Source organism: Ursus americanus, chromosome 14 (assembly GCF_024610735.1).
Source record: "Ursus americanus isolate L20-20 chromosome 14, mUrsAme1.1.p, whole genome shotgun sequence".
NCBI classification, from domain to species: Eukaryota; Metazoa; Chordata; class Mammalia; order Carnivora; family Ursidae; genus Ursus; species Ursus americanus.
Window position 1 is genome coordinate 52,271,856 of NC_142140.1, and position 16,888 is coordinate 52,288,743.

The 16,888-nt window shown below is 52.7% G+C and overlaps 2 protein-coding genes across 4 annotated transcripts; one reads left to right on the plus strand and one right to left on the minus strand.

The window, feature by feature from the left end:
* Nucleotides 1-10,219: 10,219 nt before the first annotated feature.
* TIMM29 (translocase of inner mitochondrial membrane 29) lies at nucleotides 10,220-11,257 on the minus strand. The gene is made up of 2 exons (XM_045774521.2): nucleotides 11,108-11,257; nucleotides 10,220-11,028 (listed from the first exon to the last, which is right to left on the minus strand). The coding sequence occupies exons 1-2, from the start codon at nucleotides 11,199-11,201 to the stop codon at nucleotides 10,340-10,342; spliced, it is 783 nt and encodes a 260-aa protein (XP_045630477.2). The 5' UTR covers nucleotides 11,202-11,257; the 3' UTR covers nucleotides 10,220-10,339.
* A 56-nt stretch (nucleotides 11,258-11,313) lies between these two features.
* Nucleotides 11,314-16,655, plus strand: YIPF2 (Yip1 domain family member 2). 3 transcript variants are annotated; one of them, XM_087867270.1, is made up of 10 exons: nucleotides 11,314-11,437; nucleotides 11,590-11,650; nucleotides 12,047-12,204; nucleotides 12,296-12,376; nucleotides 13,358-13,445; nucleotides 14,701-14,817; nucleotides 14,909-15,075; nucleotides 15,151-15,333; nucleotides 15,424-15,552; nucleotides 15,621-16,655. In XM_087867270.1, exons 2-9 carry the CDS (start codon nucleotides 11,620-11,622, stop codon nucleotides 15,532-15,534), a joined length of 936 nt encoding a protein of 311 aa, XP_087723396.1. In that variant the 5' UTR covers nucleotides 11,314-11,437; nucleotides 11,590-11,619; the 3' UTR covers nucleotides 15,535-15,552; nucleotides 15,621-16,655. The 3 variants fall into 3 exon arrangements, with proteins under 3 accessions (XP_087723396.1, XP_045630473.1, XP_045630474.1); XM_045774517.2 differs by having other exon boundaries at nucleotides 15,633-16,655; XM_045774518.2 differs by having other exon boundaries at nucleotides 15,650-16,655.
* Nucleotides 16,656-16,888: the final 233 nt, after the last annotated feature.

The following is a 16,888-nucleotide window of genomic DNA, read 5'->3' on the forward strand; positions in this document are numbered from 1 at the left end:
ACACAGAACATAAAACTTACCATCTTAACCATTGTTTAAGCGTCCAGGTCAGAGGTATCGAGCCCGTTCACAGCGTGCAGCCATTCCTGCCGTCCGTCTCTGGAACTCTCCATCTTCCCAAACTGAAACTCTGTCCCCATGAAACACTGACGCCCCGTTTCCCCTTTCCCCAGACTCTGGCTTCCACCATCACACTTCCCGTCTTCACGATCTTGGCTGTGCTCTAAATACCTTGCACGCTGTCTTTGCCCTTTTGTGACTGGCTTGTTTCACTTCGCATGATGTCCGCAAGGCTCATCCGTGTTGCAGCAGGGGTCAGAGTGTCCTTCCTTTTCAGGGCTGAATCCTATTCCATTGTATGGCTGGACCACAGTGTCATTATCCACGTCTCTGCAGATGGACACTCCCGTCGCCTCCATCTGAGTCCCTGCTTTGAATTCTTTTGCTTGTAGACCCAGAAGTGGAATTTCTGGGTCATGTGGTTATCCTACACTTCACTTTTCAGGGACCCACAAAAATGTTTCCACAGCACTTAGACCATTTGACGTTCCCACCGGCCCTGCACATGGGCTCAATTTCTCCGCCCCCTTGCTAACACTTGTTATTTTCTGAGCATTAGGATTATTCCAGCCACCCTCGCGGGCCTGAATGCACACAGCCTTTAACCCAGCAATTCCACGTTGGGGAATTCATCTCAGCCTCTTCTGAACCTTGCTTCTGTTAGTTCGCCACACATCCTGAACATCCTCCCATGTTGGTGCCCGTAAATCTTGCGCTCTCATTACCGACCGCTTTATTGCATAAGGATGGACGGGGGGTTAACTCTTGTTTCCTCATGGACACGTCCACTGGTTTCAGTGTTTAGACACTGCCCCCTGCAGCAAATATACCCTCTATGGAGATACTCCAAGAAATACAGTCCTCAAAACCTACTTCCAAAAATCCGGCCTTCACTGTTCAGTTTGGTAAGCACCTCTAAAAGATTGGAGTTTGTGGGCTATAGCTCGCAAACCATGCTTCCATGAGAAGTCTTGCAAAATAATTTGGACTCTGGAAAATTTCCTCCAAAATAATAGAGCTTCAGTGCCTGGACCCAAATTTCCACCTAACGTTTCTGCCAAGGGGACGTTAAACAGAGAACCACAGGCCCAAAATGGTGTCACTTAGGTTAAGGCCCCGAGTCAGTAAACCAAAACTTAATATCTAACCTAACTGCAGTTCAGCGCCCCCAAGAAGCGTCACCTCCAGCATTTTCTGGTCAGCACTAGGAAATTTACTGATGGACCCCTTCCATTCCCCTTAAAAGGGTGACCTTGCCTAAAACAATGGATTCTTTGCTGATATCTTACTTTTTTTCCACTCCCTCTCTACCTGTTTTTTTTAAATAACATTTTTAAAAAGATTTATTTGTTTATTTTAGTGGGGGAGGGTGTGTGCAAGTTGGGGGAGGAGCAGAGGGAGAGAATCTTCAAGCAGACTCCCCGCTGGGCGTGGGTCCCGGCACAGGGCTCGATCCCAGGACCCTGAGATCATGACCTGAGCCAAAACCAAGAGTCAGACGCTTAACCGACAGATGGCAGCCTTCCCCTTTGCCTTAAGTCGCCCGTTCTCTAGTAGGAGTTCTTCTGAGCCCGGGAGTAGAGAGGACTGTACTCGGTGTGGAGGGGTGCTGACAAGGCAGAGGCACCTTCCAAAGCCCCCGCTGCCTCAAATTCCCTGCAGTCTTGCCCTGTGGCCTCCACACAGGAGGTTTTTAAAGGTGGAGAAGGGGGACACCTGGGTGGCTCAGTCAGTTAAGTGTCTGACTCTCCATTTCAGCTCAGGCCACGATCTCAGGGTCCTGGGATTGAATCCTGCGCCGGGCTCCCCACTCAGCAGGGAGCCTGCTTCAAGATTCCCTCTCCCTCCGCCCACCCCTCCCCAGCCAAAAAAAATAAATAAATCTTTAAAAAACAAAAAACCCTTTCCTTCTCTGTAAGCCCCCTCTACTTGCTAGACGGGAAGCTGCCCAATTCGTGAACCGATTAATAAAGCCAATTTGACCTTTAAAATTCACTTGGTCGAATTTTTTATATTTAACAGGGGTAAAGGTAGTTTCACGCTCGTCTTGAGCTCCAGACTGTGACTCCCCAGCGACCCCGAACTTCCGCAGTGCTGAAGAGGCAGAGGCTGACCTCATCCCATGAAAACGTCAGAGCAGGCAGCAACTTGACCTTGACCTTCTCCCAGTTTTGTTTGATGTTCTATATTGTACGGCGCAGAATTAAGAGACAGGAAACATGTCAGGATGAACGCAGTGAATATCCACATACCCACCTCCTAGCTTCTGCAATGGAGCTTAGGTGTCCGGCGAGCCCTCCGCAGTTTCCTGCCCCAGACCCCACCAAGGTCAGCGACGCTTCTGAACGTCGTGGTTAGCGTGAGGCGGCGTGCCTTGAGATCATTACGGAGAAGGGTCTTTGCAGGCCTTTCCATTTTATTGTTTTTTGAATCTGAGTCTTTCTGACTTTATCGAGCCTTTCAATAGCATGATGTCATTCTAGACCTAGTAGAACGGGGCGCCTGGCTGGCTCAGTCAAAAGAGCACGCGACTCTGGATCTTCGTAGCAGCTGCGAGGTGGGGAAAAGGACACGGCAGCCTTGCAGCGGCCCTCAGGGCAATCTTAAAAGGGCAAGCCCAGGACTTCTAGGGATGGCCGCGAGTTCTCCAGGAGCTCCATCTTGTAGATCGTGATGCCTCAGTGACCGCTTACGTGGGATGCCGGTGTCTCCTGAGCTCCAAACAAGGTCATGATCCCAGGGTCCTGGGATCGAGCCCCACCTGCATCGGGCTCCTCGCTCAGCGGCGAGCCTTCTTCTCCCTCTCCCACTCCCCCTGCTTATGTTCCCTCTCTCGCTATGTCTCTGTCAAATAAATAAATAAAATCTTTTTTAAAAATTTAAAAATAAAAAAAATATCCTTAGCTGAAAGGCAGAAAGGAAACCTAATGAGGTGGGTGGGCAGCCTGAGACAGCCAGTCTCCCACTGGGATGCAGCAGTGTGCCTCAGACCCGCTTGGAAGGGGCTTGCTGGGACCGCCGGAGTAGTGGTTCCTGGATGTGGCCGCTTATTGGCAACTCCTGGGGAGACACACAAACTGTGGTTGCCTGGGACCCAGCCCAGGACAGTGATTTCCCTGGCCGAGATAGGTGGGCCCAGCGTGCATCCTGAGTTGAGAGCTGATTTGCAAGAACTACGGGGCAAAGGAACGGTTGAATGGCACAAACCAGCTGACAGATCCCTATGCGGGGTCCAGCTCAAGGCGGCTAAACCCATTTCTACAACAGGTAAAGGTATAGGGAAGGGGAGACTTCTCCAGATGAAAAGGGAGTTAAAACAACCAACTACAACGTGCGGACCTAGTTTGGTTCTAGATTCAAACAGATCCAAATTTAAGAAGACCTGTTGAGACTATCTGAAAAATATGATCACGGACTGGCTTTAGATGATTCCGGAGAATTACTGTGGATTTTGTTCAGCGTGACAATCATGTTGTCACTGCATAAAAATGCACATGTCATTGTAGGGGTGAGTTGATGTGATGTCTGGGATTTGCTTTAAAATACTCTAGCAAACGGGACACCTGGGTGGCTCAGTCGGGTAAGCATCAGGTCATGGTCTCAGGATCCTGGGATCGAGCCCCGCATCGGACTCCCTGCTGAGTGGGGAGTCTGCTTCTCCCTCTGTCCCTCCACTCGTGTTCTCTCTCTATCTAAAATAAATAAATAAAATCTTTTTAAAAAGAACATGGCAAAGTCTAAGTGTTGAGTTGGGTGATGAGTATGCGTGGAAGTTCAAACATACTTGTGTGTCTGGAATTTTTCAGACAAAAGAGTTTTGGAGCCTTGTTAGCTGTTCCTGAACCTTAATGTCCTATTGGTGCTGCCTCTCTCAGTGTCTCCCAAATAGGGGCCTCTCATGTGACCAGATTTGGAGGAGGGTGACTGGCTGAGAGTTTTTAAGAAGTCGGATGCTTGTTCGCGCCCTTCCACCTGTAGCCGTGAGCATCACTGTGAGAGAGCTTGTGGCGTCAGGGTAGAGCACGTCTGGAAAAGCCCACCATGCACACTCAGGTGATGACAGCTGAGCTTGTTGCAAGGTCTGGACTAGGTGAAGCCCCTGGAGCACAGAATTTAAGGAGGCACCTCCCTCTGGGGGCAGACCCTGCACTTGCTGGACCCAGAGAGGGAGTTCCTCCTTAAAGCCTAGGCCCTAGACACCTCGCTTGCCGTACCCTAATCCAGGTCCTACTGCGTTGGATGCTTCAGTACACTTCCCAGAAAACTAGGGACCTGGACAGGCTCCCACAGCAAACCAGGAGACCCTGCCCATCCCCCACCCAGCGTGAAGTCTCGGGGGAGAGGACCAGGCGCCCTGGTAACAAGGTAGGTGCAGGTGCCGGAGATGGATATGGTCCCTCCCTGCAGCCCCGGCTTTGGCCACGATCTTCCTACCATGTCTGAAGAGCAGTGTGTGCTCTAAAGAAGGGATGTGTGCGGACCGGACCGCACTATCTCCACCACTGCTTCTCAGAACAAAAGCCAGTGGTGGCTGGCCATTCCCACTGGGGTGACACCTGAAGCCGGCTTCTGAGCCAAATCTCTGGTGCCCTCTGCTGGTCAGTCTGATTACAACAGCTTGCTCACAGGACTCAGAGCCAACCCCTGGAAGGCTGGGAAAGCTACAATAATTAAAGCTCATTAGGAATAAATTGTAATAAAAAGGGAGACCTGGAAAATGTTCATACTGTATTCAAGTGCCTTTTGGCTCTGAGAGACAAGGGCCAGGCTCTGTCAGTCCTCCGTTTACTGAACACTCCCCATGGGCGGCCCTGGGCTGGCTCCATCCCTGCAGGCAGGACTCTGGGCAAGGCTGGGGAGCAGCAGCCCCTCCGGGTAACGTGGAGGGCTGGGGCATGGACTCAGAGCCACGATCTTACCCATGCAGACACACCATGGGATGCAAATGCGTGCCGGGTACCAAGTGCTTTCTTGCAGTTTTTGATTTTCCTAAGAACCTTGGACAGAATTGTTCCCACGTACAGATAAGGAACTTGAGGTCTGAAGTCACTCTACCCGTCCTAGGTCAGTCACAAGTAAGTGTGAAAGGTGAGATCCAAACCCTACTTTTTTTTTTTTTAAGATTTTATTTATTAATTTGAGAGAGAGCAAGAGTGATCAGAGAGGGAGAAGCAGAAGCCGACTCCCCGCTTAGCATGGAGCCAGACGCGGGGTTCATCCCAGGATCCTGAGATCGCGACCTGAACCGAAAGCAGACGCTTGACCGACTGAGCCACCCAGGCGCCCCCAACCTCTACTTTTTAAAAAAATATACATTATTAACTGTAGTCACCACGCTGTGTATTACATCTCCATGACTTACTCATTTCATAACTCAAAGTTTGTACCTTTTGACCCCTTCACCCATTTTGCCCACCCCGCCCCCATCCTCTGGCAATCACCAATCTCCTCTGTATCTGCGAGCTCATGTTTTGTTTTTTTCTTTGTTGTCCTGGCTTTTTTTAGATTCCACATATAAATGAGATCATTTGGCATTTGTCCTTGTTTCACTTACTTCACCGAGCATAATGCCCTCAAGGACCATCCATGTTGTCACAAATGGCAGGATTTCCTTCTCTTTTATGGCTCAGTAATAAAATTTATCGTGTATATATAAATACCACATTTTCTTTATCCATTCATCCACTGATGTTTCCATATCTCGGCTCTTGTAAATAATGCTGCAGTGAACATGGGGGTGCATATATCTTTTCGAGTTAGTGTTTTTTGTTCAGATAAATATCTAGGAGCAGAATCGCTAGATCATACAGTTCTCTCTCTTTTTTTTTTTTAAGATTTACTTATCTCAGAGAGAGAAAGAGAGTGTGAGTGGGGGTGGGGGCACAGAGGGAGAGGGAGACAAGCAGACTCCCTGCTGAGTGGGGAGCCTGACTCCGGCTCCCATCCCACCACCCTGAGATCGTGATCTGAGCTGAAATCAAAAGTTGGAGGCTTAACCGACTGAGCCACTCAGGCGTTCCTGGATCATATGTTAGTTCTATTTTTATTTTTATTTTTATTTATTTTTTAATTTTTTAAAAAGATTATTTATTTATTTATTTATTTATTTATTTATTTATTTATTTATTTGACAGAGAGAGAGAGAGACAGCCAGCGAGAGAGGGAACACAAGCAGGGGGAGTGGGAGAGGGAGAAGCAGGCTCATAGCAGAGGAGCCTGATGTGGGGCTCGATCCCAGAACGTTGGGATCACGCCCTGAGCCGAAGGCAGATGCTTAATGACTGAGCCACCCAGGTGCCCTGTTAGTTCTATTTTTAATTTTTTGAGGAACCTCCATACTGGTTTCCACAGTGGCCTCACTAATTGACAATCCCACGAGTGCGTGAGGGTTCCTTCTTCTCCACGTCCTGGCCAATGCCTGTTATTTCTTGTCTTCTTGATACCAGCCGTTCTCACAGCTCTGAGGTGATACCTCGTTGTGGTTTTATTTGCATTTCCCTGATGAATGATTTGAGCATCTTTTCATGTACCTGTTGGCCATCTGAATGTCTTCTTAGGAAAAATGTATATTCGGGTCCTCTGCCCATTGTTTAATCAGATTGATTTTTGCGATTGAATTGTGTGAGTTCTTCATATGTTTTGGATATTAACTGCTTATCACATATATGATTTAGAAATATTTTCTCCCATTTGGTAGGTTGCCTTTTCATTTTGTTGTGAAGAAGGTTTAGTTCGCTGCCATTCCACTTATTTTTGCTTTCGTTGCCTACTCTTGGTGCCAAATCCAAAAAAATCATCGCCAAGACCGACGTCAAAGAGCTTACTGCTTGTTTTCCTCTAGGGGTTTTATGGTTTCGGGTCTTGAACCCATTTTCAGTTACTTCTTGTGGGTGGTGTAAGATAGTGGCCCAGGTGCATTCTTTTGAATGTGGTTGTCCAGTTTTCCCAAACCATTTATTGAAGAGACTGTCCTCTACCCATTGTATGTTCTTGCCTTTGTTGTAAATTGACCGATCATATATGCACGGGCTTATTTTTGGACTCTCTATTCTGTTCCATTGATCTGCGTGCCTGTTTGATACTGATACCATACTGTACCTCGTAATACGCTTTCTCGGGAAGCGTCATGCCTCCAGCTTTGCTCTCTCTTGAGAATTGCTTTCACTATTTAAGGGCTTCTGTGGTTCCCTACAAATTTTAGGATTTTTTTTTCCTATTTCTGTGAAATGCCATTGGAATTTTGGTAGGGTTGTACATTGTTTGGGGTAGTATGGACATCTTGCTAATACTCTTCCCATCCATGAGCACTAAATTATCTTTACATTTATGTGTCTTCAATTTTTTTTTTTTTCATCAATGGCTTGTAGTTTTCAATGTACAGGACTTTCAGTTCCTTGGTTAAATTTATTCCTAGGTGTGGATTTTGATGCAATTATAAACGAGATTGTTTTATTAGTTCATTATTAGTGTTTAGAAATGCAACACTTTTGTGTATTTTTATATCCTTCATCTTTACTGAATTCATTTGTTCTATCAGGTTCTTTTGCTGGGGTCTTTATAGAGTTTTCTATATGTCATCTGCAAATAGTAAGTTTTACTTCCTCCTTTCCAATTTGGATGGCTTTCCTTTTTCTTATCTAATTGTTCTGGCCCAGGTCAATCACAAAGCTAGTGTGGAAGCTGAGATTCAATCCCTAGTTTTAGGTCCCACTTCTTCCTCAGACCCTACTTCCCTTATGGAAAGAGAGTTTGTCCACTTTGCTGTTTCTGGTACTGGGTAGAGTCTGCGGGGCCTCTTTTGGGCTGCCCAAATGATAGGGAGCCAGTCCTGCAATGTGTCCCTCTCCCCAGCAGGACCATACAAGTTCCTACCCACAATGGACACCTGCATCATCTCCTTTAACTCTTCCAGCATTTGCTGGGGCCCACACTGGACTGAGCACTCTAGGGTGCTGGGAGATCAGCAGTGAACAGGACACCCGGACCCATCCTTTGGGAACCTGTGTATAACCCAACACCCAGTCCCCTTGTCTGATCTAACAGCTCCAGTCCATGAGCTTTACAACAACTCAGGAGGCAAGAGGTACTGGAGAGGGAAGCAAAAATATGGTAGGACTCCTCTGGGAAAGGCTGACCTTCCAAACAAAGACAAAGCCATGCAGATGTAGGCCTACACTAAGCCCCTAAATTCCTAGGAACATTGAGTTGTCTAGTTTGTTACCAATTACTCCGCTGAGCTTCACACCTACAGGACACACCCTGGCTGAAGGTCAGAAGTGGCATTTAATAACCAGCTCAAGCAGTGAGGCCATGCAGCTCTTTCAATACTTCTGATCACAGTGAGGAACAAGTCTCACTTGATGCCAGTGTGTCTTAAGCCTTTCCCTGAGTTTGGTTCCCTGAGTCTCTTTCTTGAACAGAGACATCAGGATTTAGTTGGAGCCTTTGGCAGGTAACACTGTAAGATTACAATTTAGTTATCACTTGCCTTTTGTCTTTATTACATTTCTTTTTTATATTATTTCTTTTTTTTTTTTAAGATTTTATTTATTTATTCGACAGAGATAGAGACAGCCAGCGAGAGAGGGAACACAAGCAGGGGGAGTGGGAGAGGAAGAAGCAGGCTCATAGCGGAAGAGCCTGATGTGGGGCTCGATCCCATAACGCTGGGATCACGCCCTGAGCAGAAGGCAGACGCTTAACCGCTGTGCCACCCAGGCGCCCCTCTTTTTTATATTATTTCTGTATTCAAGTTGTATTTATGGCTAATGGGAGCAGCATTTAATAATGTCTGGTAGGATGATGTTAGGATCAAATATAGTACCGGGTTTGAGGATTAAGGCTCTGGACTGGGAGTCACAGTTTGAATCATGGCTCTGCCATGCCTTGGAAAAAAATCAACTTTTGGAACATCCCTTTTTCCATTGTAAAATTTAGACTCGGACTTACAGGATGCTCCTGTTCCAAAAATACGGACATAAAAATCACCACGTGTCCAGCACACCCATAGTATGAATGGAAGGTCTAAGTACCAAAACCGAGTGGCAAAACACACGAACTCAAACATCACAACAAAGATGGCTGTTTCATGGGGTTTTTTCTTTGCTTGAGTAATCTCTATAGCCAGCATGGGGCTTGAACTCACTACCCCAAAATCAATCGTCACATGCTCTTCTAAGCCAGCCAGTCAACCCCTCGTTATGCTTTCATTAACTAAACACAGGCCACCTAGGTAACAGAGATAATCTCATTCCTCTATCCATTTTTAAAGCAGGATTATCACAACCTAAGTACCAGCTTTGTACACTAACCTATTCCATCTCATAGGATTCTGGGTTTCCAGGGTTACTGAACTATAAACAGAATCTGTGATTCCATGGATAATTCCAGATCAAAAAATGCTTTTCCCTTCCAAATCACTTTAATATGACTGTCATACGTGGGGGGGGTTGTTTTTACAAAAAGATTCCCTGTAAAATCTGTAGTCATACCACTGGCTATCTCCTGGTTGGTAAAGTTTATTGAAAACATTACCATTTGGAGTAAGCTGGGCGAAGGTTACACAGAATGTCTTGTGCTATTTTTCCACTTTCCTCTGGAACGTCTTTTTTTTTTTTTTTTAAGATTCTGTTTATTTGAGAGAGAAAGCACAGGAGCTGGGGGAGCAGCAGGCAGAGGGAGAGGGAGAAGCAGACCCCCCCCCCCACAGCAGGGAGCCGGCTTTGAGGTCTGGATCCCAAGACCCTGGGATCATGACCTGAGCCCAAGGCAGATGCCTCACCAACTGAGCCTCCCAGGTATCCCTGAAACTGTTTATTTCAAAATAATTAAAAATGCTACTCATGAAAATGAAAGAAGATAAACTTTTCAACTCCAAATTTAAAATGGTCTTAGGAGAGCTTTGGAATCACCTGACAAATGTGATTAACCTTGGTCGAGAGAGTGCGAGGCGCAATGAAAAAGGCTTATGTATGTATGAGGCTCATTACTAACTCTGGCAGTGATGAACATTACATGGTCTTGTCGTTTTGCTCTCCCCCAACTCCTAGACCAACCAAGACCCTAGACCCAGACCAAGCCAACTCTGAATTAGCTTCAGCTAACAAGGAACGAGACCAGAAGGAGAGTGGCCAAAAAGGCTGGGAAAACCCAGGGAACGAACACTCTGCACATAATTTATTTAAGTCACTCTGCATTTGAGGCTCGCTCACACCGACTGCGCCATCTCGGGCAGGCAGTCCGCCAGGGCTCGGGGCCGATCCGGACCCAGGCCTGGGTCTCATCCGGGGACCTCCGACCGCACTAGGGAGTCGGCCTGACTCAGAGCGAGTCTGTCCTTCTTCTCCTTCTGCAAGACCTGCTCCTCCCACAGCGCCTGGTCCACCTGATCATCGGTGAGCACGACAGGCTTGTACTTCTCCTCAAAGAGCCGCTCGTTGGTCTCGGAATGCAGCTGATGCGGCCCGACGACGCGCAGATGGGCTGGCAGGTGTTGGAACTCCTCGTCGTTGATGTCGCAGTCGCGCATCCGGGCGGCCAGCACCCACCAGCGGCCCACGAAGCCCACGTCCAGGATCCGGTCCGGGAAGTCGGCCCAGCGGGGCTGCAGGTAGCGGCAGCGAGCCTGGTAGAGGCTGGCCTCGGCGTCGACGGGCGCCTCGTACACGAGCGCGCAGAGGCCCAGGTTCACGTGGCGGAGGCGGCCGCGCCCCCGCAGCCAGAGCAGCCGCTGCACGTAGTCCTCGGAGGCGCGGTTGCGCGTGGCCGGGGCCAGCAGCAAGAGGGTCCCCGACGCGTCGAGCAGCGCCTCCTCGAAGGCCGCCTCGCTCGGCGCCAGCGCGCAGCAGGCCGCCGCGCCGCCCAGCAGCCCCGCGTACACGGCCGCCCGCCAGGGCCGAGCCCGCGCCGCCGCCGCCGCGTCCCCGCACGCCTCGGCGTAGTCTCGGAGCAGCACGCGGGCCCAGCAGCCTGAGGGGAGAGAAGCAGAACAAACAGGTGAGAGCAGGCCGCTGCGGCCACCCCTCCGCCGCCTCCCGCCGCTACTCACCCAACCGCGTCCACACGCCCGGCTTCTCGGCCGCTGGGCCACTAGACTCCTCACGGTTTCGAGACCAAAATCTCTTCAGAGCGGCCGTCGCCATTCTCTTCCGGCTTGGCGGTCCTTTTTCCGAAGAGAAACGCTAGGGGTGCGAAGAAAAAGGCCCGGGGGTCTCCTGCGCAAGCGTCAGCAGTGCCGGAAGTGGCTTTCCATCGGAAGAGGATAGAAAACGGACCGGTGCCGGATGTTGCTGTCCCATCTGAGCGCGGTCGGCTGTGGCCGGGAGGCGGGCCGCGCAGGCGCAGAGAGCTTGGGCCACGCCGGCTGCGGGAGCCTCAGGTGAGGGGGGCGGGGTGCACCTGTGGGGAGGGGGCGGCGAGTTCACCCCTGGCTCGGTGCCCTAGCGGCCGAGCTGGGCTCGGGGCCGAGGGAGAGGCCTCGGGAGGGGCCGAGTAGGGTTGGGGACGGGCGTCATTGGCCTCTGTCCTCAGAGCGGGATGCGGTGACGCCCCTGAGCGACCATGGCAGCGGCCGATGAGCTGGCTTTCCACGGTGAGTGCGGCGGCGACCGGGCCCGAGCTCCTACTCCCTCTGCCGGCCGGAGCCTCCTACCCAGCTTCCAGCTGACCGCCAGGCTGAATCCCCGTCAGCTGTGAGCCCTAGCCCCGACCCAGGCACGATACCCATCGCGGACTCGAACCCCGCTCCCCGCCTGAGCTCAGGTCTCCGAGCAGCGCCTCTGTCCAGACCTGACCCCATCCCAGAACCAGCTTTAACTCGCAGGCCCTTACTAGGAGTGGGGGAACACACCTTCCAGCTGCTCAGAATTGAGGAAGCTGGGCCCTTCGGTGGCCCCAGTTGGAGTCTTGGCCCCCACCTGAGTCGTGGGCGGAACCAAATTGTCTTGACTCCCAAGACATGCCTGTGTCCCATATTCCTTCTCGACAGAGTTCGAGGAAGCTTCTAATCTGCTGGCCGAGACCCCAGATGCGGCCACCACCAGTGGAAGCAATCAGCTGACCCCACAGGGGCACGTGGCCGTGGCGGTGGACTCGGGGGGTAGCTATGGAGCTGAGGAGGAGGCTGAAGAGAGTGACAGGACTGCGGTGAGTCCGGCCAGGCCCTGTCTGCCTCCAGCCCTGCCCCCACCCACTGCCCAGGCTGTAAGGGCAGCCACTGAAAGCCCATGCTGTGCAGCTCCTGCAGGAGGAGAAGCAGCAGCCCGGATTCTGGACCTTTGGCTACTATCAGAGTTTCTTTGACGTGGACACCTCCCAGGTCAGAGCCGGGAAGCTGGTGGGGATGGGGCTTGCAGTCACACAGGGCTCCAGCCACTATCAGTGAGCCCTTCGTGGACACCGGAGTGCTGGTGATGCCCAGGTGGGGGAACACGAGTTCCCACCCAGGCTGCACAGACTAACTGTGGTGCGCCGTCAGGATTTATGGTGGGACCGGGGCGTGCGGGAACACAGACGCACACGCTCAGGCAGGTTAGAGAAGGGCCTCCTGGAGGAGGTGAGCAGTGTGCTGAGATGGAAAAAAGAAAGAATCCTCAGCTGGGCAGAGTGAAGGGAAGCGGGTATTACAGGCACAGGGAACAGCAGATGCAGAGGGCTGAAGGTGAGAGAAGGTGTGAACTGTCACGGGAGCTACCTGTCACTTGATCTGGTTGGAGAGGGTGAGGGGAGGCGGATAGGCATGCAGAAGCCAGACCACAAATGCCTCGTATGCTGTGCTGAGGAGTTTGGGTTTTATCCTGAGGCTGCTGGGAAGCCATAGATGGGTTTAGAGCAGGAGAGGAATGAGTGGAATTAGCAGACGTGGTGCAAGGAAGGTGGATCAGAGGCCCCAGGCCAGGGACGGAATAAATCTGGGGCACAGAACGGGACATAGTGGAGAGAGCTGTAGGCAGGAGGATGCCAAGGACTTGACTGTCCCCCACCTCACAGTCCAGACATGTCACAGCATGACAGGCTGTTCAGGGCAGCCAAGCCAAGAGAAGGGAGAAGCAAAGACAAAGATGATTGGCCCAGGACAGTCCTTCAGAGTGGCCGCACACTGGGCTGTTGAGACTGGCCAGGGGAAGGGGCTCCAGCCCATCAAGAACCCAGAGGGAACATCTGAGCCCTGGCAGGCAGAGGAGATGGGAGGTCAGCAAGGAAGGAGCCTCTAAGTGCAGGGCAGGAGCTTGGCCCTTTCCTCTGTGGGGGCTAAGGGGCTCCGTGCAGACTTCCATTCTGGGCCCCACCTTGTCTCCAGGTCCTGGACCGAATCCGAGGCTCACTGCTGCCCCGGCCTGGCCACAACTTCGTGCGGCACCATCTGCGGAATCGGCCAGACCTGTATGGTGAGTGGTGGTGTGCATTCAGCTTGAGAATTCACTCAGCACGTGTGGACCATGTGCGGGCCGTGGATTCCAGCTGAGAAGAAGGCAGGGACACTCCCAGAGAGTAGGAAACACACATTCTGTCTGGGGAGACAATTGCATAAAAGGCTGCCAAGGGCAACAGGGCTCAGAAGAAAAGCAAACAGTTTAGAGGATGTGAGTTGCCATTTTGCATGGGGTGGACAGGGAAGGACCCTGTGAGGAGAATGAGAGAATGGGCCTTATTGGTGCTGGAGATGGTGGTGAGGAGATCTAGGGGAAGAACATTCCAGAAGAGGGCACAGGTCCAGGGGTGGGGCAGTATTGTCATTGGAGTACTAAGCTACGTGAAGTCACAGAAGTGACAGGAGAGACTGCACCTGTCTCGTAGGCCTCAGTGAGAGGGAATCTTAGTTAAGGGCTCCGAGGCTTTCCTCTGGCCACTGTGGGGTACAAGGGCAGACGTGAGGAGACCAGGGAGGCAGTGACTGCCACAGTCCATGTGTGGGATGGTGGGGCCCAGCCCCAGGTGGACAGCAGTGGTTGGACCATGGACTAGATCTCGAAAGGTGCAGCCGACGGGACTTCCTGACACGCCAGAGGTGGGGTGGGAGGAGAGAGAGGCAAGGATGGCTCTGGGGTTTCTGTTGGGACTGCTAGAAGGATGGGACTGTTATTTGTTGACTGGAAAGGCTGGGCAGGGAGAGCACAAGGGTGGGAGCCTGGAGTTGGAGAGGACTAGATGTGCACGTGGAAATGTGGACCGTGAGCCCGTGGTTCAGGACACAGACCGGATTTGAGATATTTGGGAGACATTGGGCTAGAGGTAACATAAAGTCCTGATGCTGGACAAGATCGTGCAGGGGGTGAACACAGATGGAGAGGATGGCTAAGGACTGTGCCCCGACGGGGTCCCCATTGTTAAAGGGGTCAGGGGGTCACAGAGGTTGAGGAATTAACAGAACCGGAAGCATGAAGTCCTAGAAAGCACATGGGAGTGTTCCCAGGAGTGAGAGAGCAGCTACAGCAAAGGCTACTGAGAGGTCAGGAAAGCCGAGGGACTGAGAGCCAGCACTGGATTCAGCCACCCCAGGTCATCGCTGGTGCTGTGGGGAGGGGTCAGGTGGGGGTGGAGGGAGCTCAGAGCTGAGGAGGAGGCTTGGGTCACAGCACAGCTGAGATGGAACAAGGCACCTGTCCTGGGAGCCCTGGCTTCCTCACCACGCCCTGCCCGCAGGCCCCTTCTGGATCTGTGCCACCCTGGCTTTCGTCTTGGCCGTCACTGGCAACCTGACCCTGGTGCTGGCCCAGAGGAGAGACCCCTCTATCCACTACAGCCCCCAGTTCCACAAGGGTAAGTGAAGTGGGCAAGACCCAGCCCTTGCCCGAGCTGGGAGTGCCGCGGAGCCCCGAGGGTGACGGCCTGCCTTGCCCGTGCCCCACAGTGACCGTGGCAGGCATCACCATCTACTGCTACGTTTGGTTGGTGCCGCTGGCGCTGTGGGGCTTCCTGCGGTGGCGGAAGGGTGTCCGGGAGCGCGTAGGGCCTTACACCTTCCTGGAGACCGTGTGCGTCTACGGCTACTCCCTCTTTGTCTTCATCCCCACCGTGGTAAGTGTGGCCCAGGAGGGGGGCAACAGGTGCCGTGCGGAAGGCCTGGTAGCCAGCCGCCCATGTCGCCCCCAGGTCCTGTGGCTCATCCCTGTCCCATGGCTGCAGTGGCTCCTTGGGGTGCTGGCCCTGTCCCTGTCGGCCGCTAGCCTGGTGTTCACTCTCTGGCCTGTCGTCCGAGAGGACACCAGCTTGGTGGCTGCCGTGCTGCTCTTGACTGTCGTGCTGCTCCACGCCCTCCTGGCCGTGGGCTGTAAGGTACAGGCAGTTGTGGCTGGGCCTCGGGGTGGGGGGGGAGGGGCTCACTGACCCCTACCACCCGTACTGACCCCAAGGGCTTCGGTTCAGTTTTACTTCTTCCAGCCGCTGCCTCTGGAGCACCTGGCACCTCCGCTCCAGGCCACGTCTCTGCCCCAAGACGTCCTGCTGCCACTCACGCCAGGGGCCAAGACAACCTAGGAAGGCCCGAGCCTGCAGGTAAGGGGCCGTTGCGCGCTGTGACTGAGGGCTTCTCCCGCCGTGCCTCCCCGAGGCAAGAGTCACAGGGCTGCTCCCAGGAGTCTCTCTCTTTCAGGCCCAACGTGAGGGGACACCTCTGTCTGCCGTGCCCCTCAGACGATGACTGAAGGCTCCCTTGACACCTCAAGATCACTCTGCTACTTTCCAGACTTTTCTTACAAAGCAAACACTTTTATTTTCTATGCAAAGGTGATTCCGAGAATTTATATAAAGGTGGGAAAGGGGCAGCTGAGCAGGGAGCTTCCAGGGTGCCTGTCGCCCCCGGGCTCCCTGCCAGGCCTTCTGCTTTCCCTGATGGGACGGTTGGGAGAGCAGAGGGGGCACCCCAGCCTCAACTGTGCCTGCCCTTCCTGGGTGTCCAGGGAGCAGGTCCCGGGGCCTAGCCTGAGCTCCACCACATCCGTGTTCAGAGGTGTTAGAAACGGGGGGAGCAGAAGTAGAAGAAAATTGCCTGTGCTGAAACATACATTTCCTTGTTTATTTGTTTTGTTTTGGGGGGAGGGGGCAGAGGTCCCTGCAAGGCCCCTTCCCAGGCTGGGGAGGGACCAAAATGCCATCATAGTAATAGGGACTGGAGCGTCTACAAATATTGAGGGAAATACACAGGACTAACGTGAGCTACAAGGAAAAAGGACGCCTTCCACGATCGATCCTTGAGGTTTCTCATGTCTGCCCCTAGCGGCTGACAGTGACCCTCCCTCCAGGCCCCAGGGCCCATGGGGCCACCTGTTCTAACTCTTGGCAGGGGTGGGGGAGGGGACCTGCAGGGGCTCAGGGACAGGACAGCAGCAAGAGGCAGGGGCCAAGGACGGAGGGCCTTCCCGACAGCCGGGGTGGGTTGTACATTCAAGTGTGAGGTGAACCCTTTGGTGGGAGGGGGCCTCGGGTCTCCAGAGGCCTGGCCCCACCCCTGTCCTGAAGACTCGGCAGGGCTGCCCCTCACCACTGAGCCTCTGAGTTGGGGAGAGGGGCTGCTGGCTCGGCCCGGCCGGCCTGGTTTCTCAGAGGGTCTGTGGATTGACACTGGTTCTTCTCGTAAAAAAATAAAATTAAAAAAAGCAGCATGTCACGCCCATTGTGACCAAGGCCTGGTAGTTGAAGGGGAGGCCCCGCCCAGTCAGGACTGCCTTCCCACTGGAGCCAGGCAAGGAGGGCAGGCGCCAAGGGACCGGGTGGGGTGGCAGCTGCTCCCCCCGCCACCTCCCCGCCAGGCCTGCAGCTGTCAGGCCCGGACACGCCTGTTACAGAAGATGTCAAACCCAGGTCAGGGTGGAGGGCAGGAAGGGGAAACAGG